A 21,310-nucleotide genomic window follows, 5' to 3' on the forward strand; every position below is an offset into this window, starting at 1 on the left:
CCCCACTGCTCTAGCCATATTTGGACAATATAATACACGGTACTAATGCTGTACACATGCACTCCCTGTATATTTTACAAGCCTTTCGCACTGTCAATGGGCAGGAGTGGCACGTAGGCATTTCAGTCTGAGGTTACTACATATCTGGAGAAACCCTTCTACCAGGTACTTCTAAGCAAAATTGCTGTCGAGGCTTAATCCTCCCCCTCCGGTGACAGCACCCGCACCCTTTTGACTCCATCACCGGGCCCTTTTATCCTGTCATCCCTCTCCCGCCTTACAGCCTCTCTCTCTGATGCTTGCCTCCTCTTCACAGGTTCCCAGACATCGCTAGCTAGAGCTTCTCCAATATCTGGTCGATAATCCGGATCCCATGCCAACATCCGCAGTAACAGATTGCGAAAAGGCTCTGTAATCTTTGCCTTCTGGTAGATATCATTCACCGTTTTGAGAAGTCTCCTATACCCTGGCTGATCTATTTCAGCATAGTCCGGCGGGTACACAAACGCCCTCAGCTAAGAGACGGCCAGGCTCCATACATCTGCTTTCTTGTTATATAGAGTTTCCGTTGTGCTTGCCCAGACTTCTGGTGCAATCCAGACAGCCCGCTTGGGTTTGCGTGACGTATGAGGTCTTGCTACAGCGTAGGCAAAGTTGGAAATTGCCACCCTATTCGGCAGATGATAGCTAGAACTGCCAATTTGTGAGGGTGCAAGTGTTGATCTCGTACTATCTAGCATAATCATCAAAGACCTTGGTCGAATTGCGCCGTGAATGATTCCACTTTGGTATATCTCCCGGAATGCCACCAGAGTCTGATAGAAATATTCTAGTCGATTGTTGAAGTCCAAATTAGATCAGAGGAATAACTCAAAGTCATACTCAGCAAGAAGCATGAAATAGAATATCTGTTCATCATTCCTCGAAGTCTCCTACTTCTTGTAAAGCTAACATAGCAGCAATATACCATGTTTGCATTACTGGTCAATCAGACCTAGTATGCTATCCTAGTTTCTGCTAAACCGAGATATCATGTTCAACTCATTCAGCACGCAGCGTTGCATCTCCTTTTTAAAGTTCAGCTGCCTTACAGCAACAAGCTCGCTCATATGGAGGCGCACTCCACAGAAGAGAGATATGATAAAGCCCTCTACTAGCCAGCAGTATATCCATATATTGCTAAGTATGAAATGTATCAAGTTGGGAACCAGATCTGAGTATTGTAAGGGATATGTTCCTTGACTAAGCATGAGAGCTTTGTTGCATTGCGCCCGAAACTCGGCGGAATCTCGGAGATATTGAAAGGCAAGAACAAACTCGTATTCGCTGAACCGAAGATAGTTCCGCTGCATAAAGAGCAAACACAATTCGCTAGCGCCATCTCGATGGATAACAAGATTGCTACTGTCGCCAGAGCTACTCTTATCCAAGCTGCCGCAGTATAATATAAGCTTTTTGCAGAGGCTGCGGAGGACTAAGGCTCCAGACCGAGAGTGGAGATACAGATCAGCGTGAACGGCGCTGATGAATTGACGGCAGAAGTTGGATGATCTGGTATTGCCTGGCGGACAGCGGAGAAATTCGACTTCACAGTTCACCTCTTTCTTTCTGAGAAAGGGCGGCGGGCCAGCGCCGATTCGCCATGTGCCGAACCGGGGAGCGTTGAGGTGGCTGGAGTCGCTCGAATTGCTGGGCAGTTGGGGCAGTGAGAGGACCTAGAGTATATCGGAGTCGCTGGCTTCGGCATCGCTGGTAGCTCCTTGTTCGTCTTGGTTGGGGGGAGAGCAGGCTTGTAATAGATCGAGAATGTGAATGGCGGCAGCGTTGCTGGGCGAGAAGGTGCCAAATCGCAAGTCGAATCCCGACTCGGGTCCAGGCTCGGGCTCTGTCTTCGGAGGTGAACGCGAAGGACCAAGCGGCTCCGAACACTCTGGGACGCTGGACGAGTTGGACATATCGATGTTTTGCCAATAAAAGATTCAAAGGCTTGAGGTCGTTTACGTCTGGTTTCAGGTCGTTGTCGAAGAATCTGACGCGAAGTCACATGCTGCCTGCCAGGCTCCCGACACTCCAAACAATTCGTGTGCTGATTTCCTTTTACAGCAGCTTGATAGTATTGTTCTTATAGTAGAATTTTTTTCTTGTTCTTGATTCTTTTCTTTTTCTTTAGTGGGCTTTTAGGGTATTTATTATCTAGGAGGTTTTGTAGCTGCTTTGACATTTAAGTTTTAAAGTAACCAGCTTTTATTTTTATTTTTTTATTTTCTTATTTTAAACCTAGCTCATTGGTGTTGTTTTTGAGTAGGATTTATTTCAACATCTTAGATTTAGACTGTTATTTTTAATCGAAACAAGCTGGGAATTAGCAAATTTGTGCACCCTAGCTTACAGCATGTCCTGGGCCATCTGGGCGTACATTGACGCCTGACATTGTGTTCAGTGGCTAGTTTTGGCCTTGGCAGTAAAGTTGAAAGTGGGATTGTCTAGTTTATTGAGCTCATTTACCACAATACCTATGCTATACCATGCCAAAACTACTTGTGCTGCTCCGGGTCAAATACGAACCGTTGTCATTTTGCATTCTGGCACTAGTTCTATCGGACAGCAGTACCAGCTCCGTCGACTTGCTCAGCTACCTTTTTCATGCCACGCTGTTCTCCAATTGGCTGATATTCTGCTTCGGCGAAATGGACGAATCGGTCAGGACGAGTGGTGTGCACTACGCTTGAGCGAAGCTGCTTCACGAAGTGATAATCTCCACAACCTATGATCAAATTAGCAGAGGCCCCGTTACCACCACTGAATCAGGGACACCTGGCACTCACCAACGACAATCATTCTACCAGGTGAATGTGCCTCTCTTTCAATTGTTGATGTGACTGTATCGGAAAAGCTCGGTCGTCCAACTGTTGGGTACAGGCATACCCAGTGATCGGAGAGCGGGAAAAGTGGCTTTGAGTTCTTTGGGCGAGGGTACGGGAAAATGCACCAGACGACAAGAAGTCTCTGTGCAATTAGTAGTTAGACATCGTTCCATACTAACGAGGGAAGCCTACATACATTCTCAGGGTCCAAGTCCTGGAGGATCTTCAGGTACTTCCAAGCCCAAAGCCCTTGGTCATTGTGATCTAGCTGCCAGAAGAGATCGACCTTCCTGGTAGCATCACTAAAGAACATACCGGACATAGTCTTGTCCTTATGCTGCTGAAAACGCAATCTTGCTGTCCGGATATCCTCCTCCTCCTCCTGGTCCATTCTGCTTCGTTCCTTCTGTAGGGCTTTGGCCTCCAGTTCCAGGGCATCCTCAAGCGTCTTGAAATTGCCAACTCGTCGACGAAGCCTCTTACCGTTCTTTAGTAAGTTTTGCTCCTTTTTGATTAGTTCTTGTTCATCTTGTGCTAGTTCTCTTTCTCGATTTCTCCAGTCTTCTTCCATTTGCGTAAGCTGATTCTCCATTTTCGGGAAATTTTGTGATGCCTTACGTAGGTCGTCATCGTGTCGTCGTCGTTCGGCTAGAGAGATGGCTAGAGGCAATAAACCAATAATTCCGGTTCCCTTGGCAACTAGGAACACCGTCTCGAAGTTGTGTAGATTGGAATTACCACCGTAAGGCCCCTCTAAAAGTAGATAACTGCGTCTGTCAAGCTTTCTGATATGGTCTGAAAGTTCGTTCCCGTGGCTTGTCACAAAGGAAAAGTTTGTCGTGTATTTGTGCTGAGTATGCTGTGACGGCTCATCCCACATAGCCAGCATGGGAAAACTGGTCAAGATGTTGTACTGCCAATAGGATCCAGGAAAGTATACATAGAAGTAGGCACCAGGAAAGGGCTTGAAAGCGTGTCTGCTGGATACCTCAATAACCGTGGTATCACTGTACTGCGTGACCCCTTGAATGGTGACTCTCCTTCCTCTATAGAGAATGATAAGTAGCCTGTAGGTGGTAGTTGCGAGCCAAAGCCCAGCCGAGAGCGAAACCAATGCGGTGAGAAGGGTTGACCGCAGTAGCAAAACATGCCATAACAGTATAGCAAGGACTAGCGCGGCAGCCAGGCAATGGAGAATCCAGAACCTGTCCCCTTGCAGCTTTCGGCAGACCTATATCGAGGATCTAAGGACGATAAGAAACGCTGTAAACAGCTATATATATCGAGTTAGCCATTTTCAGATTCAGGCTCTGGATATCACTTACAACATAGCCAGATGTAGCAATAGCACTAGATCGAGGCTGAAGTGTTAACACCACTATGCTGTGAAGAAGCCCCTCTGCAATTGCTACCCTGCTCACCCAGTGGTGAGCTATGTAGTAAGTCGACAAGAAAATCCCAAGACGATCGACTATCGGATTTGTTCTGCCACCAAGATAACTTGGCGATACTTCAGGTCCTTCACCACACCGATCCGAAAGCCGCCCATTGCAGATAGCAGAAGGATCCCGTGAAAGCTGATGCGGAGGCGAGGTTCCAAGATGATGTCTCGACTTCGGCCCCACAACGTGCTGAGGATGAGCAACACATCGTCTGAGGTCGCTTCCCTCTTCTCAAACGTCTGAGTGAGAGAGAGCCCCTGCTGAGGCGCCAAATCTTCTGCGATCCACTGGAAGAGCAGTTAGCTTTGAACTCAAGAGCCGTGTTGTAGAATAAGTAGGGTGGTTACCCTCGATATTTGGCTGAGTGGGCTACCGTTGGCTCTCCCCGTGTCTTTAACTGGGAGACGAAGTGTCCACTGCGCGGCCCGCGCTGGATCCTCGGCTCGCTTGTCCCTCAGTATTGTTTTGTCCGCGTGCACAATTAGATCTCTCCAAGCATCTAGCACAGTCTTCGCAGAGGCAACCGTTGGAACCTCATCAAAGCCTTCGTCGTTTAGAGAGACCATATACTCTGTCCCTTCTTCGGCGTAGTTATGCAAGAATAGCTGACAGTAGTCTTGCGCCTCGGGCTTGCACAGACACAGATCGATCCAGATCTGTGCCGGGTCGATAATATCATCCATGATCCTATGGAAGAAACTGGCCTTGGTTTAGCATTGCGACTGTGCGATTTGCGGACACAGAGACTCACTCAAGCCAGAGGGCCCAGATACGCTGTCTCTGAAGGTCTGTCTTTTCTTCGACTCGAGAGCCGAGATCGTCACGACGCTGTTGGTCGGCATATCCGCCCAGGACGGTTTGCAACCGTGTCCGGCGATGGTCAGACCTTGGCTGGCGAGCATCCTTGGATGTCGGGATTGAGTTGAAATCCATGAGCATGTGCGTAAGGGATGGGGAGAGATACACACACACACACGAGAGAGATGGAAAGAAAATGGAACGAAGGTCGGCATTTTATGCTATGCGCCCACCTGGGCACTGCCCAGGTGGGCAGAGATCGCGCTCCCGGTCATGATCTCGGGATGCGGATCACCCACCAGCCGCCATGGGCGTTCAAATTTCCCACATCGTCCGGCGCTCATTCCGTAAATTTTTCAACATGCAACTGTGCCTCTGGCTAAAAACCAACAGGTTAAATTTAAGCAGGACGAGCTGGGCGGCCGCCAACACAGGCCGCCTCCGTAACCTCGACCGTCGGAGGGTTGACGATATATCGTCGGAGACGTCGCGAATAGAAATCCGGCCCTTAGCGGCTTATTTAGGGGAGAGCAGACGGGATCCCAAGTTCTCCGCTAGGTATGGTCGTACGTGATGAGATTTGCCAAATGGTTAACTATATTCTACATGAAATCAGAGGGATTTGACAGGACTAGAGCATCCAGCAGCCCAGATCTCGAGACCCAAACAAGTTCAATGATCTATAAAGCGTGAATGCTGTTGATCAGCAGATGCGCTTTTTGAAACGCAATGAAATTGATATTCTTTGCATCAAGCTCTCCGATATAAGAATCGGATAATGTGAAGAGAAAATTCTATCCTGCGGGCCTTCTTTGTATGTATTATTCACACCTCATCTATCTACTGGAGTGTCTTTGGTTCTGGCACTGGGAGGAACTTTTCTTAAAAGATATTACCTGTCCAGCAGGAGCACACTCAATAAATATTTACAAAATAATGATTGGGATGTAAAGTTCCTTATCCTTATTAAATCTTTTGAAATAACTTGACTGCTGCAGCATGAAGAGGGTAAAAGTGTGGAGTGTGTACAGGACTTGGGAGGTTTCCATTCAGAATATTCTTCTCTACATTACTTGCCATGAGTCTAGAAAATATGTACTAGATTCAGCGAGTGTCTCCTGAATTATTGACAATTAGATATTCACAACTCCTTGGTTTGGAAAGTAGTCAACGTAACCGTCGTGACGTTCACATCAAATGCTCCTGACGTAGACGACAGTCGCACACAGTGCCCGACCTCCATTGTCTTCAATTCTCAATCTCGTCCTTGGCCTGCTTGTTTCTGAAACCACGAGTTCTCCTTCTCTGTACACACTCGACAATGAACTCCACGAACCAATATGCCAGGGATAGGACCATGAGCGCAAACGCAGCCCACGTCAGTGAAGCCAGCTTCATGTTGTAGTCGACCTCCAGCCCGATGTCGTCGCCCCCGTTGTTCGCGATCTCCTCGGCTACGATTCGCGGCGCGATCGTCGCGACCAGGCTTGACGCGAGAAGCAAGATCATGGCCCAGAAGGCGATGCACACGTTGAGGAAGGAAAGCAGCCGGCCGGCGCGCGGGATGAGGAGGAAGCCCGCGAGGGAGGTGATCATGGCCAAGCCTGTCAGGCCGACACTTGCTATGAACACGGCCGCGAGGGCCTTGGCGACCTTGGGTACGAGAGCGAGCTTCTCCTGGACCGAATCGGACACGCCAAGTTCGCTGAGGGTGAAGGCAAAGGGCCCGAGGCTGAGCTCCTCGTTGAGCTTGCTGGTGAAGTTGTACGCCGCTGTAGACTCGGATGTCAATCTCAATACATATGGATTGGATATGTGTCTTTACATGGGGTAAGAACGAGGAGATTGGGGTCTTACAAAAATCCATAGGCGTCGTGCAGTTCGTCACATTGTGTGAGGCGCTCGGCACGGTTGCATTGGGCGAATAGTCTCCCTGGCAGAAATCCATGGCGTGGACTGTATAAAATTCACCAATGCCCAGTTCTGTCGCCAGCGTGTCGGCGATCTCACCGCTCAATGCACCCTCCAGGGCAGTCGCTACCGACGAAGGAATGGTTACGCCATCTATGCTGCCACTGCTGATGATGCTTGAGACGGCACTCGAACCAAGTGATGAAGTGTTGAATGTTATGAGGTTATAATCATCCATAAAACCCTTCTTGTATCCTGCGAGGAGGGACAAGAGGGAGAGGATGAAAGCTGCGATGGAGAAGACGAGAGGGATCGCTATGAGGAACTTCATCGTGGAAGATGTGCTGCTGTGTGACAGCCTGAATGGGAGACGCAAAAAGTGCGAGTATGGAGAAGACGAGGGCGAAAGAGAAGAAGAAGAAAAAAGGAGATACGACTGTACGACAGACAGGGCGTGAGAGCGGCGACAATTCTTTATATACAACAACAATTATGGCCCAGAAAATGCGAAGCAGGACACTCGACACTGGGCAGTAGTCCAACCTGAGAGCGAACATTTCTATTATCCAACATGGGGAACTGTTTCTGTCACGCATTGTTGAATTACATCACTGACACGAGATCAGCTAAAAGGTGGGACACTGTATGGATCCGTAGAATTAAGTTTTACATCTAGCGTCAGAGAATCATCCCAAAGACGAGGCGTAGAGATGAATGTTCAGTTCAGCCGAGTCAGTTGGGAGCATCTTGCTTGTAGAGCTGGACAGCCTACCGATACTGTGGGACTGAACCCTGTAGATTCGTAAGGTGGCGGTAGTCCAATGTTTCTTATTCCTGGTAGTTGCTGCGGATGCCGGACAAACGTGCTGAAGGAAGAGACGAATCAACCCTGGTTGCTATTCCGGGACCACGCTGATGACCTCTTCAGCACCACTTTGGCGGGCCGGACCGGTCTTCAGCCAGTGTGAAGGAGGCAAATTCTCTCCTAGGTATTGGCACAAGAGGTAATGGCTCAGAGTTGAACGCAAGATAGCTGAGGAAGTAAAATTTAAAACTCTCTCGAATCTACATGAGCTTCAAGCTACGGGTCATGATTGCCAGCTGAACTTTTTCTGCCAGGAGGATCAGCAATGTGTTGGGTTGGACGAATTGTGATATGCAAGCCTACGAGCTCGCTGCCCACAGTTTTACCAAGCTTTCCCAGCCGCTCTATAAATTCCGCAGACCCTCCAGAGGGACCCAGTGCAGGGCACGAGGCTGATCAGCGCCACTAGTGTGAGCCGAGGGCCCAGCCTGGCGCAGGCTTGCGCAAGACACCGCTTGTAGCGATGACGCATAACCGCGTGGCTCGGCTGGTGGCTTGGTGAGGAAGATTGTGAGAAGTTACACAGACCCAGGTTGACAAGACCGTTGCGAATTGCTCTGATGAAGTCGTGTAGAGGGAACCGATTAGTTGACAGGATATTTGGTAGATTGGGCTTATTAGTGACGGTTGACGTCACAACCCATTATTTGGAGCTATTGCGCAGACGAGGAGTTTATAGCTTGGTATTGACCCCATGGGGCGAAACGGCAATCGTAGGCTCACAAGCGGGCTGCGTACATAAACACGAGCACCTACTCTAAAGACTTGGCTCAGTCATAGAAGTAAAACGACTCGGTGGTTTTTTTTTTATTTTTATTTTTTATATATATATACATTTTCGCAATACACAGTATATGAGTCCTTGAAGCATACTATGCACGTCCAGTGCACAGCGCGCCCGGGGGACCTGGCCCTGCAGTTATTCTTCAATCAAGGTATCATAGTATATGCACTGATTGGAATGTTGTCACTGTTTCTTTGTTTCTTATGATCGCTATTCATCTTGAAGAGTGTTTCCTCCGTCGTCCGCGTCTCTGCTCCTCTGCCCAGGCCCGATTGATCATACACCGTCTACCAGTGGCAAGTTGGTCTCCGGAACTCTCCACAGCATTTGAAACCAGCCACTGGGCCTAGCTGTAATCACCCTCCGAACACATGGGGTCTAGCGAGGGCAGGTATATGTGAGAGGCGTGCAGGCTGACTTTGCAGAGATGTTGGTTCTCTCTGTACGAGGTCAGAGGACCGGAGGTGGATAAATAGACGAAGAAGGTTGAGAGACAGCAGGATGGTTTTGCGTGTATGTAATTAACTCAAATGCTTTCTTTGAATTAGTTATTAACGGCTATGAAGGGATTGCATAGAAGAGACCCCACGATATGACAATCAGAGGGAGGATCTTTGGAGAGGTGGCTGTGATGTTCCTAACGAACTATGTGTCTCTACTTGGGTACCAGAGGAAACCAAGATGGACGCAACTGACAAGCTACTGCCTAGACTTTCATATTCTTTCGTCGCAAGGGACAATCGTGGATAGCATCCAGAGGAACAACAACTGTCCATATCCTTCATCGAGCACCGAGTTCCAACACTTTGATCCCGCCATCGCAACGATTGGTCTGATTTCATGAGGGTCTTGCACTTGGAGATGGGAGTCCAGCGCGCACTGGGCGGATGCCAGCAGATGATATTACAGCACGGCATAGCTCTTGTCTTGTTTGGGCTCAAATAGCCCCGGAGACCTGATCCAACACTTGCTGACCCAGCGTTCTCCTGCGCCCAGCATCACCATTTTCCTGACCTGACACCCCCGTTGCCGAGGCAGACGGCGCATTCTCGCCTTCCAGCCGGCGTCTCAATCCTTCAAACTCCTGACTCCTCTTCGCCGAGCTCATGCCCACCATCCACCCCGGCAGTCTCCAATTCGTCAGGGCGCTGGGCAGCAGGTCGCTCCTCCATGCTTGGCCCACTACCCATCCAACCACAGCACCCAGCAGAGAGCCGGGCCACTGGAAGAGCGCGAGCTGGAGTGCCAATCCATACCGCATTGCCTTGTCTGAGAGGGTTACGCCGGCGGCGTCGTCGCTTGTTGACGGTGACGCGGTCGTGAAGGCCATGCGCCATCTATAGATATGCGGAACCGCGGCGTGGAACTGGGCTAGTACGGCGAAGACAAGAGGTGTAGGGCCTGCGGGGAGGTAGTCGAACAGGCCGCCTGTAAGCGGTCGAAGGAGGAACGTGAGAAGGGAGGGTGTGATGATGCTTGTCAACATGTGGGATACGATGAGGAAGGACTGTGCCAGAGCGATGTCAGTTTAGCATACAAGTCAACATGGAGAACAAGAGGCACCGAGCCATGTAGAGAACATACAGCGTATTTTCTTGAGCCCCACAACCGCTCAACAACGCGCATGTTGTAAAAAGTCATGGCAGCGAAGAGCACCTCTGACGAGTTGGTATAGCAAAGCTGGAAAATAAGGGCTCGCCATGGCTGATGGTAGGTCCAGATGTGTGTGTTGACTGAGATCCAGAAGTAGTGCTTCAGGTCAAAAAGCGTTGCTGCAATCGAGGAGGAGACAAGGCCGACAACGAGAGTCCTCGTCACTGGCGCATTGGTGAAAGACATCGTGATGGTAGACGCAGGGCTTGATGATGCTAGCAACACATCACGGCAGGATCGGGTTTGAACAGAGGTAGCCCCACTGCCTGTTGTCTGGTTGGGGCAAGGTCTTCTTGATGATTACAGATTAGGGTCCAGAATTGACAGAGTAGGATGGTTTTGTAGGAAGGATCAGTAGCTCTGCTCAAGTTGCTACACAACAAATGTTTTGTACAGCGTCGTTGGTAAGATGCATTAGGTTGAAGTGGCATGTGGCCAGAGACATTGGTTAGAACATGGGTGAGCTTTCCGCATCCTGGTACCCCACCCCTCCTGTGCACAGCTGCAAATCTGCAGCAGGGATATGGCTGCTGCAGCCCGGCTCTAGCAGAGTCCCCGGGGGAGTGGGGGGCAAACCACTTGTCCCATTCACTGTGGCTGAGAACATTCGACACCCTTAGGACTCACTTTCAAACTGCCACGTCTTTGTCACCTTTAGGTTTCTTCTTTTCTTACTCCCCTTCCCTAGCCTGTCTCCATACAGTCTGCCTCCACATATTTGACCGTTTCTACGCATAGTCAGTCTGGATTACATATGCGCAGCCCATGGAGTCTGTCTAGGAACAAAATTTCCCCCTCGATGCGCCCGATTTCTCCTCGATTACAACACAGCTCCACCTTCACCTCTCACAATGTCTGACCTGTACCTATCACACCTTCAAAACTGGCTATTGAGCTCGCCACCAGCAGAATGGATCCTCAAACAAACTCATGAGCTCCTCATTGGGGCCCTTAGACAGGGTCCCATACCTCAACACATCGCCTTTGTTATGGACGGCAACAGACGGTATGCCAGAGGCCACAAAATTGAGACACTGGAAGGACACCATCTTGGTTTTGAGGCTATGGCCAGGGTAAGATATTCAAATTTCCACCCCCTTACAAACCTAGGAGGAGATCAGTTCGTGCTAAAACCAGATCAGGTGCTCGAGGTCTGCTACAAGTGTGGTGTGAAGGCTGTCACAGTCTATGCTTTCAGCCTGGAGAATTTCAACAGGCCCAAGGCAGAGGTTGATGGACTGATGCTCCTGGCCAAGACCAAGCTGGCACAGCTTGTCCAGCATGGCGAGCTCATGGAGAGATATGACGCCAGGATCAAGATCTGTGGAAAGCAAGAGTTAATCCCTGACGATGTCATGGAGATCATGAACAAGGCTGTGGAAGCCACCAGCAAGAACACAGGGTTTGTTCCCCTAACTCATCCTCATTTTTTTTTTTTTTTTTTTGAATGCGAACATTGGCTGACTTTCTGCTCCAGGCCTGTGTTGAACCTGTGTTTTCCCTATGGATCCAGAGAAGAGATGACCCAGGCAGTCAGGGCAACGATCAATGAATACATGGCACCACCTCCACCAAAGGCCTCACCCTTTTCTCAAACTCGCATAACGAAGAGTATTAAGTCAAGAAGTCTGGGCCAGTCGGATTTGCCATCCATCGACGAGACACCGTCTCTGCCGCCATCACCAGCCCTCGACGGGGTGGACGGTTCAGATTCGTCATCAGCTACCCTCAATCAGTCTGACTCCCCTTCGACACGCGGCTTGTCGCACATGACCAGATTGCCCGATCCCGAAACCATCACCACAGAAATGCTGACGAATCATATGTATACGGCCGGAGATCCGCCCCTGGACATCTTCGTACGGACCAGCGGGGTGGAGAGACTGAGCGACTTCATGCTATGGCAGTGCCATCAGGATACTCAGTTCTTCTTCCTCAAGTGCATGTGGCCCGAGCTTGATCTTTGGCGGTTCCTCCCGGTCCTGATCGAGTGGCAATGGAGACAGAAGCAGAAGGACATGGAGGAGAAACCTCGGCAAGGCAACAAGCAGCGGTGAAAATCGGCTCAGGAGGGGGAAAGGTAGTTGCATGTGGTCCAGAAAAGAAGTGACAATGATGGCGGGGCGTTTGGATTGGTGTTAATAAGCAACTCTCATCACAGCCTTTGTTCTTAGTCATTCTAGAGATAATATCAAAGTAGAAGTCATAGACAGAAAGCTGATTACAGCACTCACTTTTGAGTAGCATTTTTATGTACGAATTGGAAGTCAAGATTCAGTACTCATAAATCAGAACCTGTTGCATGTTTTTCTATGCGATCTAAAACTTCCAAACTCTGTCTACTTTTATTTTCCTCTTTTTCCCCCTCTTTTTTTCTTCTTTTATTTTTATTTTTTATTCTTGGAGGGGGGGGGGGGGGTTAGAGCCTGTAAGCTTATCAACCCTGAAGTGACGCAATTTCGGCCGAGGAAGTACTACGGTAGACCAACCGGCCAAACACGCCTGCAGCCAGTGTACGCCAAATCCGCATCGGTACCCTTGGTGGCCGACACGTTCCTCACCTTTTCCCCCATTCGATTTTCCACCCGACCAGAGCTCATACACCACCACTGCTTCAGTTTTCATACGACTTCTAGAAGGAGAAGACATGGCCTTTCATGACCTGGATTAGTTTTTTTCCTACGTTCATCCTTCTCGGCCCCAGAACCCTCTTTAGGAGCCACTGACCACGCCACACGAAGTCCCTCTACCAACCGAAATTCCCATTCCTCTCAAAATCGATTGCGACCTTCCACCTCCCCCTCTTCTGATCCGACCTGACGTTCCCACATTCCAAGATCAAAGATGAAGACTGCAAAGGTGCCTCAGGCTGAGGTCTCGGCCTCCTCCAGTCGAAGATCGCAGCCTGTCCGTCAAGCTCGCACGAATCTCTCCAGGGCAAATCCGGGCCTGAGTCGCCTCGCTGGTCGGGAGTCGCTGTCTGGCGCCAATGCTTCTGAACAGCCCATCGACATTTTCCCAGGCGTCATGCACTTCGCCGATGCTATAACTGCTCTGCCCAAAGAGCTCGTGCGACATTTCACACTTTTGAAGGAGGTGGACGCCAAAGTCTTCGCCCCAGAAGAAACCCTCTTCCAGCTAATCGAGGTCGCCCTCGAGACTCCTCCACTACCACCACCCGACGCCGCTCGATCGGTCAACAATGATGCCTCCAGCATCGCCGCCCCTACCTCTGCCCCGATGAGCACGCAGAACAGCTCCAGCGGGATCGTGGCCAGTGCTCAAGCTCTGCCGCAGCTCTCGGCGGACGGCTCCAACCCCCCCAGCGTCTTCGACCCGAGCAACCTACCGCGTCGCCAACTGTTCCGATCCACCGCGTTGAAGATCCAAGAGATGCTTGTATCGTTAGAAGAGAAGAACCACGTCATTTCCACCGCGAACGATGCGCTGCAGAAGCAGCTCGCCCGCATCAACGACATTTGGCCTCACCTCGAGGGCGAGTTCAGCGAGGAGGCCAAGTGGGGCAGCGATACACACTGGGCATACCCTGAGAATAGAGCGGCGCGTGCGCTGAACAACCAGGCAGAGAAGACCCGTCGCGAGGGAGCGGCCAATTTGTCGGCGGCGGCTCAGGTCATCGCGGAGGAGGCCGCGGCGCGGAGCGACGCTCGCAAGCAGGCCGTCGCTGCCAAGAAGAGTCAAAAAAACCAACACCACGACTCCGAGCATGACGATCACGAGGGTAAGAGCAAGGAGGGAACTGGCAAGAAGACCAATACGAAGCGAAAACCTGCCGCGGCTTCTACAGCCAACGAGTCACCCGCGAACGTTGGTCTTGGGATTACAGGCCAGAGCAGCGCCAGCGGTACGCCTGCCCAGAAGAGGCGCAAGACAGAGAAGCCCTCCAATGGCGGGACTCCTACAGAGCGGGCACTGAACGCGGTGTTCTCGAACGCAAAAGATAGCAAGGCAAAGCAATCGGCCAGCCCTCGAGGTACTCCTGTTCCGGACGGGCCAGCACCGAAGAAGCGCAAGGCCCTACCAACTTCCAACGGGCAGGCGAAGAAAAGGTGAGCCTTGTCCTTATGTTGTTTATTCTTTTCAGTCCTTTTTTTTTTTTTTTTTTGTCTTTTGTCATTCTTGGTCACATGTTATCGAGCAATTCATCTGATACGAACGTTTTCTAGGAATGGCCCCGCTGCTTCACCCTCAGTCACCTCCTCGCCTGTCATCGGCACCATTCCTGACAACTCGAAACCTCCCCGAGCCTCTCCTGCCCCCTCCGTCTCTGCCCGACCAGCATCTGCTCGGGCTCGCCAGAGCTCGATCGCGTCAAATGTAGACAATTCAAGACAGAGGCCGCCATCGGCAGCATCAAACAAGCCTAATGGCGGCATTCCGCCGCCACTCGAGATCCCACAGAATAACGGCGCCCGTGGGCCGAGCGATACGCCCAAAATAACACAAATGGAACCTCCCAGTGCAACAACTATCAAGCCTGACCCCGGGAGGCAGCCGAGCGAGCGCGCCCCAACGCCATCTTCAGCAACGGCAGCGACCGTACGGGAAAGGAAAGGCTCCATCAAACCCGCCGCGGAGGAGGGCGAAGCACAGAAGGAGCATACACCATCGGCAAACAGTACAACACAGCAAATTACGACCACAAAGAGCGGGCGGGCCAGTAAGCCATCAACGCCCGCAATCGGCAGCTTTCCTGACGGTCCTCTGAGCAAAAATGGCCGAGCCCGGCCCTCGAGGGCCTCCGAAGCACCGGGCCTGCCCAAGAGAAGTCACAAAAAGGGTGCATCCGCAGCACACGCGGTAGCGGTGCAGAAGGCCCTGGCGCAACAGCAGAAGACGGACGAGGACACGGGCAGCACACAAGACGACGACGCGGACATGGAGGACCCCAACGAACCGCGTTATTGTTACTGCAACCGGGTGTCCTTTGGCGAGATGGTGGGTTGCGACGGGGACGAGTGCAAGATTGAATGGTTCCATCTCGAGTGTGTAGGATTGAGGAGTGCCCCGCCTAAAAACAGTGAGATTCCCTCCCCTCCTTTCCCCCCTCTTCTCCCTCTTCCAAGTTTTCGGCCCCCCCCCCCCCCTTCAAGGAATTTGCAAATTACTTGACAAATAAGAAAAACGGTGACAATTTGACAAAATACTTACTCTCTTTACAGTAAAATGGTTCTGCGACGATTGCAAGAAACAAGTAGCCATGAATGGGAAGAAGGTGAATGGCAGATGAGGAAAGGATCCTTCGTCCCCTCTTTGGCCTTAGCCCTCCTAGCTACTTATGAAAGGACGGAAAGATGGATACAGACCCGGCGCCATTCGGAATGGGAAATCTGTTCCGGAGGGGAATAGCGAGCCATGGTCCGCTCTACTTGGACATGAACGATGACGCGAGAGATGGAAGAGATACCCGTGAGAAAGTCATTTGGCTTTCTTCTTCCTCCTTTTTTCTTTCTTCTTCTTTTTGTCTCCTTTCTTTTCTTCTTCTATCTCTCCTTCCGGCATTCTCAATGTCGTGCCACACTTTGTGCGAGACTTAGAGCTACAAAAGAACAGAGGGTACGAAAACGGTGATACCTGCTTGATAATGGACAATCAAAAGTCTCTTCAGCTGATCCCCTTTTGTTGCGCCTGTAAATCGTCATTCTGGTGCTCTTTTTGCTGCGCCGGATGGGTGAGAGACAGGAGAGCAATACGACCTGAATGCGCACCAAATGTATGAATAAAGAGTACCTGTCACACACACACACATACACAATGAAGGGGGCAATCTTGATCACCCTATTGAAATGTACCAGATACTTGCTTGATTTAACGCGCTATCGTTACAGTATTCGTTATCCGTGAAATGCTACACGAAAAGTGCAATGATGGACAATCGAATGCTGTGCGTGGTATACAACATGATAACGAGCCAAGTTTCCGTTTCCCCTTTTACGGATTTTGCCTCAAATGATAAGAGATGATGGCAACCGTGTAAAATAAAAAAGAACAAAAGAAGGAACAACAAAAGGGGGGAAAGAAAAGCATGAAAATAGATGTATGCTCATTAGAAAGAAAAAGAAACAGAATCAAGACAGGGTTACTCCTCAGTGAACCGCAGATGACACACGCCCGACGCCGACGCCAGGACTTTTCCTCTTCTCGCCTTTCATGCTCTTGCTCACGAGGAACCCGTTCCATTGCCTGGTTTCCTCTCGAACTCCGCGCAGTGCCGATGAAATGCAAATGCTCGCTTACAGAGAGAGGCTAGAAAAACAAAAGGCAAGAAAAAAAGCATTCGCGATGGTGACGCCCAATCATTTAGACCCACTGTGACGAGGAAGACCCCAGGCCTTTCGTATATCCCTTTGCAGCCCGCGCCGGCTGGGGATCGATCATGTTGTGTGAGTGCAGAAAGAGAACCAGCTCTCACAACCGCCTCGCGAACATGTAACTGCCATACATGCCGCCAACATCCGCCCTCGCAACAGGGACTTTCCGCATCCCCCAGCTTTCGGCTCCCATCTTCCAGGACCGCACCTCCCCACCGCTCGCGCTGTCCCGCACGACCCAGGTCCGCGCCCCAGCCTCGCTGCGGTGCCAACCTAGCCGGCGCAGCGGGGCGTCCCGGAGCCTGCGCCCGGCGTCAGCGGACACCTCGAGGACCTCGAGGGGCTCCGTCACCCGGGCGAGGAGGGCGCACTGCGCGGTGTCGTAAAGGGTGGGAAGATCGAGCTCGGTGGACCAGAGGTCGGAGAGGTCAAGGTAGTGGAGAGTGTGGGGGCACCAGGCAGCCTCTGCCACCACTGGTGAGGACGGGGAGTCGACATCCATCGCTCCAGAGTCAGCAGAAGAGGAGGTGGGACCGAATAGGGTGTTCGTGTCTGTGATTTTGAGGCCACGGCCTAGGGCGAGCTCTTCGAGGTGCTTGGTGAGAGGCAGCAGGAGCGGAATATGAGAGGTGTTCATCCTGCTGCCCTTGAGAGAGAGCGATTTGAGGGATGAAGGGAGGACCGGCAGGAGCCGCGAGATGGCGCTCTCGTCAAAAGTCTCGTGGGTACTGGCGTCTGTGGCCAGGGACAGCCATGCCAGGGTGCTGCTGCCAGGCCCCGCCGCCGCCGCGGGATGCTCCGCCAGGAACTGAATGATGGCGTCCGCGGAGAGGTTGCTGCACTTGGCGAGGTTGAGGTGGGTCAGCCGCGCGGTCTTGGGGATGGAGGCCAGCGCGGCGTCTGTGATGCGCGTGCCAGCCACGTCGAGGTGGGTGAGGTGTGGCAGGTGTGGAAGAAGGCTCTCGAAGACGGTGCTGGGTAGTGTCGTACACTTGTGCAGCGACAGCCGCTTCAAGGCCAGATCGGCTGCCCACTCCTCGGCCGTAGCGGGAAAGGCATCGACAAAGGCAGCACGAAAGGCGGAGGAGGTGCAGCCGCAAAAGTCCAGAGCGGCGATCCTGTCCAGGCCGAAGAAGAGTTTCTGCAAGACGTGGGCGTCGATGTCACCATCAATATGCTCCTGGGACAGGAACTCCTGAAGATGAGGGGTCAGCTCCAGGGCCTGGAGGAGGGTGGTGGCCGTCAGGTTTTGGGCGAGGGAGCGCTCGCTGGCCGTGGTGAACATCATGTTAGGGTTGAAGTGGGAGAAGTCGAACCTCCGGACCAGGGTGCCCAGGGCAGCATGTGAGGCAACATGGCCGAGGAATTTCTTGAAGATGGTCGAGTGGGGGATGGTGATCTGGCGGTAGAGGGTGACCAGGGTGGCGCCGTGGACTTTCTTGGAGGTGAGCAGCAGGGACATGAGGTCGATGTTGCGCTTGGTCAGGCTGTTTGGCGGCACATCGATGACGAGAAGGCCGATGATGTTGCTCAGGAGCTCGAGGGGGAGCCTCTCCATGGGGGCGTCCCCTGGAGCATGACCAGAAGGGCGGCGCTGCTTCTGGAGGACAGTCGTGTCTGGGTGGGTGGTCCAGGCCAGGTTCATGAGGTGGAGGTCGCCAAAGCTCCTACTGGCCAGCCTCCCCTTCACGTTGATCTGCTTCCATCCTCGAAAGTTGTCGGCAGGGTACCAGTTGCCATGCAGACGACTGTCAGGCCGCGTGATGGGCGGAAAGAACTCAGCGTGCTGGACCATGGTACCCATTGCCGGCGATGGGTGGTCGTCAAGGGCTGATGATATCTCGTGCTGCTGCTGGTGGCTGTAGCTGGAGACCTTGGATGCCGTGAAGGCCTGGGCGAGGTCGGTGTCGTCTTCCCTGATGGACGAGAAGGAGGAGCGGCCGTTGTTGTAGGACGAGTCCTTGGAGGAGGGGTTGGGCTCCAAGGGACAGGCCTCATCAGGGTGACTAGCCCTGGATTTGTAGTTGGTAGATGGGCCAGTCCTCCCTTGGTGGGGAGTTCTTCCTCCTATCTCTGCAACCGCCATGCTTGCTTTGCCGGGAAATGTGGATCTTGTCAAGAAGCAGGTGGAGGAGAAGGGGGGAGGGTGGTCTGTGAAGGGGGCACGGAGCAAGTCGGGAGGGGAGGGAGAGGTCTCAGGAATGTGAGGTCTGCCCTGACCAAGAAGGGGAGGTGAGGGTTTCACGTGGGCAGTGACCAGCCGTATAGAGTCTTTTCTATTAGTCACTGAGAAGCTGGTTTTAGGTAAAGTTGTTGCGGGGAAGAGTAGAGCAGCTGAACAACCCAAGGTCGAGATGACGTGCTGGAGGAGGAAGAGGAGGAGGAGGAGAAGGAGGAAGAGGGTGTGTTGTGTAAGTTTATGTGTGTGTGGGTGTATGCGCCGCAGGTTATTTACAGGGTACTCTTTTAAGTACTATGTAACGTATAAAGAGGTCATTCACGAGACCAGGGCACAAAAGTAGTGATAATATTCTGGGCAAGCAGCATTCGGCCGATCGAGGGAGTAGTGAGTGAAGGGGGAAGACCAGGAAAGAACGATGGTAGGTAGTGAGGTAGTGCAAAACACTAAGTACTAAGTACTAGTAGTGAAGGCTGCAGGGTAGAGATGTATATATGTAACGCGGACGTGTACAAGTGCGGAAAGGACGGCAGACCGTCGACCTATAAACATCGGCCGAAAAGAGAAAAAACGTGCTTGTCCCAAGAAATAGCAGCAGGTCAAGATCAACAAAGAGGTCCCGTGTCCTTCTTTTTTAGCCAATATGGAGAATAACAATAATAATAATGAAAAATGAGAGAAGGAAGGAAATTATTGCAGAGGCAAAAGGAAGGAGGGGGGGGGGGGGGTTGAATCATGCCGGACCAGGGCTGTTTTGTTACCTGAGGATTGAGTAATAGAAACAAGGGAGAGCCACAGCCTTGAGTATCTCTTTGTCAACTGCACATCCGACTCGAGCCGCCCTGCAACACAAGACCACATTTGGATCCCAGACCAAAATTACCAGCCTGTTTTTCCCCTTCCTTTTTGCTTTTCCTTCTTTGCCTTCATGTGACATTGTTATTGCATCTCCTCGGAACTAAACAAGGTACAAAAATGCACCCATTCCTGGTGGCGCAGTCCTGTTATCTTTCAGGCATCGTCAGGACTTCGGATTTTGAAACTGATTAGGAGGTGATGACTGTTCTTACCCAGTCATGTGGTCTACTAGTAGCCTCCTCCTAAAATGTTGTCCAGGGCCAAGCGTTGTTGTGACGAAGACAAGCAGCGATAATAGGAGGCTGAATTCTGACTATGAAAAAAAGAGTCCCTTTGCAGGGCCACTGTAGCCCCGTAGCGTCAATGGGAGGGGGGAGGGATGGGGTCATAGGTATGTCCTCCTATTGGCCAGAAGGGTCTTCTGACACGGCCATTTACAGGGGGGCCCCCCTGGACCAACGAACGTCAACCTTTTCCCTTGACCATCTTGCTGATCGCACGTCAACATCTCATTCCAATGACGAATATCTATACTCATGTCTTGGAGACTACACATCTATAAAAGAAAGCATGCTCTTATCCTTATCTGAATCATCTTGCAATGCATGACGACTTTTCTTTCTTCACTTGCAGTAGCAGCAGCAGCAGCAGCAATTGGCTGCCGTCAACAATTTGCGACCATCATTTGGTGTGCTGGGGCTGGCATTCCGATATCTTTCCTGGGCTTATCTGATCTGCCCTCACAGCCTCGCCTTCCGCCGCGTCACCTCGCGCAGGACATGACCGAACATCGCTCCCTCTCCCTTCGTGTCTCTCATACGATAGCAGTTAGCTGCACCAAAAGACAGCATCGGTAAGATTCGGGAAAGCTCGAAGCCCCCGAGGGAACCACTTGAGGATCCTCTCATCTCGGCCACTGGCCGGCGATACCTCCCCCAAGATCAGCCTCTGGTGGGCTTGGGAGTTTGAACGAGATACTCGCGAGCTGCGATATCGCAATTGCTCGTTTTCTGAACGCGCCTTCTCATAGTGTGGTTTTCTGAGCGATGTAGCCGCTCGGCGAACCGGTGACTGCAGCCTCGTCCGACGGAATCCGATCTCAGCCCTGCTTTTCCGCCCAAATCAATTACGCCACATCCACCTCCGATACAGGAGCGATCCGAGAGCGATCTCGCAGTTCTTCACCAAACCCCATCGCCCACCTGATCCAGCCTCCTCCCTTTATTAATCAATTTTTTCTGCAGCTAGACTAGTCACGTTCCTTCCAAGCAATGGGAAATGAACGAGCAGGTCAGCTATCTTACGAGAAGAAAGAAAACACCCTTTATTTTATTTTGGTGCATCGTGTTGGGGTACCGACGCCAACCGTTCGTTTTTAGGTAATACTTTGTCCACGAAGTGTTCACGTGCGTCAGGGGAGGTCTGGACGCAGTGTCCACTTGGGACGTATCAGGGGGGGGGCCACGCTGAGCCGCCTGCCCTGTTGCAGCGTGTCTGGGGAACCCCGTTTTAGCGCCCTGTTACCCCGGATTTCTTCCATAGTCCTCTCCACAACCTTAGATCCTATAACTTGCAGGGTTCTTCTGGCGATTAAGAATCGAGAAGAAGCAAATGTCGGCGGCGG

General features: G+C 51.6%; 7 protein-coding genes across 7 annotated transcripts; 1 reads left to right on the forward strand and 6 right to left on the reverse strand.

The window, feature by feature from the left end:
• Nucleotides 1-337: 337 nt before the first annotated feature.
• M406DRAFT_54867 (uncharacterized protein) lies at nt 338-752 on the reverse strand. Its single transcript, XM_040924545.1, has one exon. It carries the CDS (start codon nt 738-740, stop codon nt 516-518), a length of 225 nt encoding a protein of 74 aa, XP_040777314.1. The 5' UTR covers nt 741-752; the 3' UTR covers nt 338-515.
• Nucleotides 753-2,740: 1,988 nt separating this feature from the next.
• M406DRAFT_330179 (uncharacterized protein) lies at nt 2,741-3,494 on the reverse strand (the record flags this gene model as incomplete). The annotated part of the gene is made up of 4 exons (XM_040920487.1): nt 2,741-2,764; nt 2,926-3,006; nt 3,061-3,351; nt 3,483-3,494. The coding sequence occupies 4 exons, from the start codon at nt 3,492-3,494 to the stop codon at nt 2,741-2,743; spliced, it is 408 nt and encodes a 135-aa protein (XP_040777315.1).
• A 601-nt stretch (nt 3,495-4,095) lies between these two features.
• On the reverse strand, nt 4,096-5,245 carry M406DRAFT_330180 (uncharacterized protein; the record flags this gene model as incomplete). Its single annotated transcript, XM_040920488.1, has 5 exons — nt 4,096-4,127; nt 4,190-4,214; nt 4,366-4,593; nt 4,654-5,005; nt 5,058-5,245. 5 exons carry the CDS (start codon nt 5,243-5,245, stop codon nt 4,096-4,098), a joined length of 825 nt encoding a protein of 274 aa, XP_040777316.1.
• Nucleotides 5,246-6,352: 1,107 nt separating this feature from the next.
• On the reverse strand, nt 6,353-7,346 carry M406DRAFT_339597 (uncharacterized protein; the record flags this gene model as incomplete). Its single annotated transcript, XM_040921462.1, has 3 exons — nt 6,353-6,386; nt 6,420-6,876; nt 6,962-7,346. 3 exons carry the CDS (start codon nt 7,344-7,346, stop codon nt 6,353-6,355), a joined length of 876 nt encoding a protein of 291 aa, XP_040777317.1.
• A 2,611-nt stretch (nt 7,347-9,957) lies between these two features.
• M406DRAFT_356303 (uncharacterized protein) lies at nt 9,958-10,690 on the reverse strand (the record flags this gene model as incomplete). The annotated part of the gene is made up of 2 exons (XM_040923407.1): nt 10,249-10,690; nt 9,958-10,171 (listed from the first exon to the last, which is right to left on the reverse strand). Coding segments are annotated over exons 1-2 (468 nt in total), but the record flags the coding sequence as incomplete, so codon positions are not given.
• A 347-nt stretch (nt 10,691-11,037) lies between these two features.
• M406DRAFT_290808 (Undecaprenyl diphosphate synthase) lies at nt 11,038-12,374 on the forward strand (the record flags this gene model as incomplete). Its single annotated transcript, XM_040918923.1, has 3 exons — nt 11,038-11,390; nt 11,460-11,719; nt 11,795-12,374. The coding sequence occupies exons 1-3, from the start codon at nt 11,169-11,171 to the stop codon at nt 12,372-12,374; spliced, it is 1,062 nt and encodes a 353-aa protein (XP_040777319.1). The 5' UTR covers nt 11,038-11,168.
• A 4,372-nt stretch (nt 12,375-16,746) lies between these two features.
• On the reverse strand, nt 16,747-18,735 carry M406DRAFT_37475 (uncharacterized protein; the record flags this gene model as incomplete). Its single annotated transcript, XM_040924027.1, has 1 exon — nt 16,747-18,735. The coding sequence occupies one exon, from the start codon at nt 18,733-18,735 to the stop codon at nt 16,747-16,749; it is 1,989 nt and encodes a 662-aa protein (XP_040777320.1).
• Between the last annotated feature and the right edge of the window lie 2,575 nt (nt 18,736-21,310).

The sequence above is a fragment of the Cryphonectria parasitica genome (genome assembly GCF_011745365.1).
Source record: "Cryphonectria parasitica EP155 unplaced genomic scaffold M406scaffold_4, whole genome shotgun sequence".
NCBI classification, from domain to species: domain Eukaryota; kingdom Fungi; phylum Ascomycota; class Sordariomycetes; order Diaporthales; family Cryphonectriaceae; genus Cryphonectria; species Cryphonectria parasitica.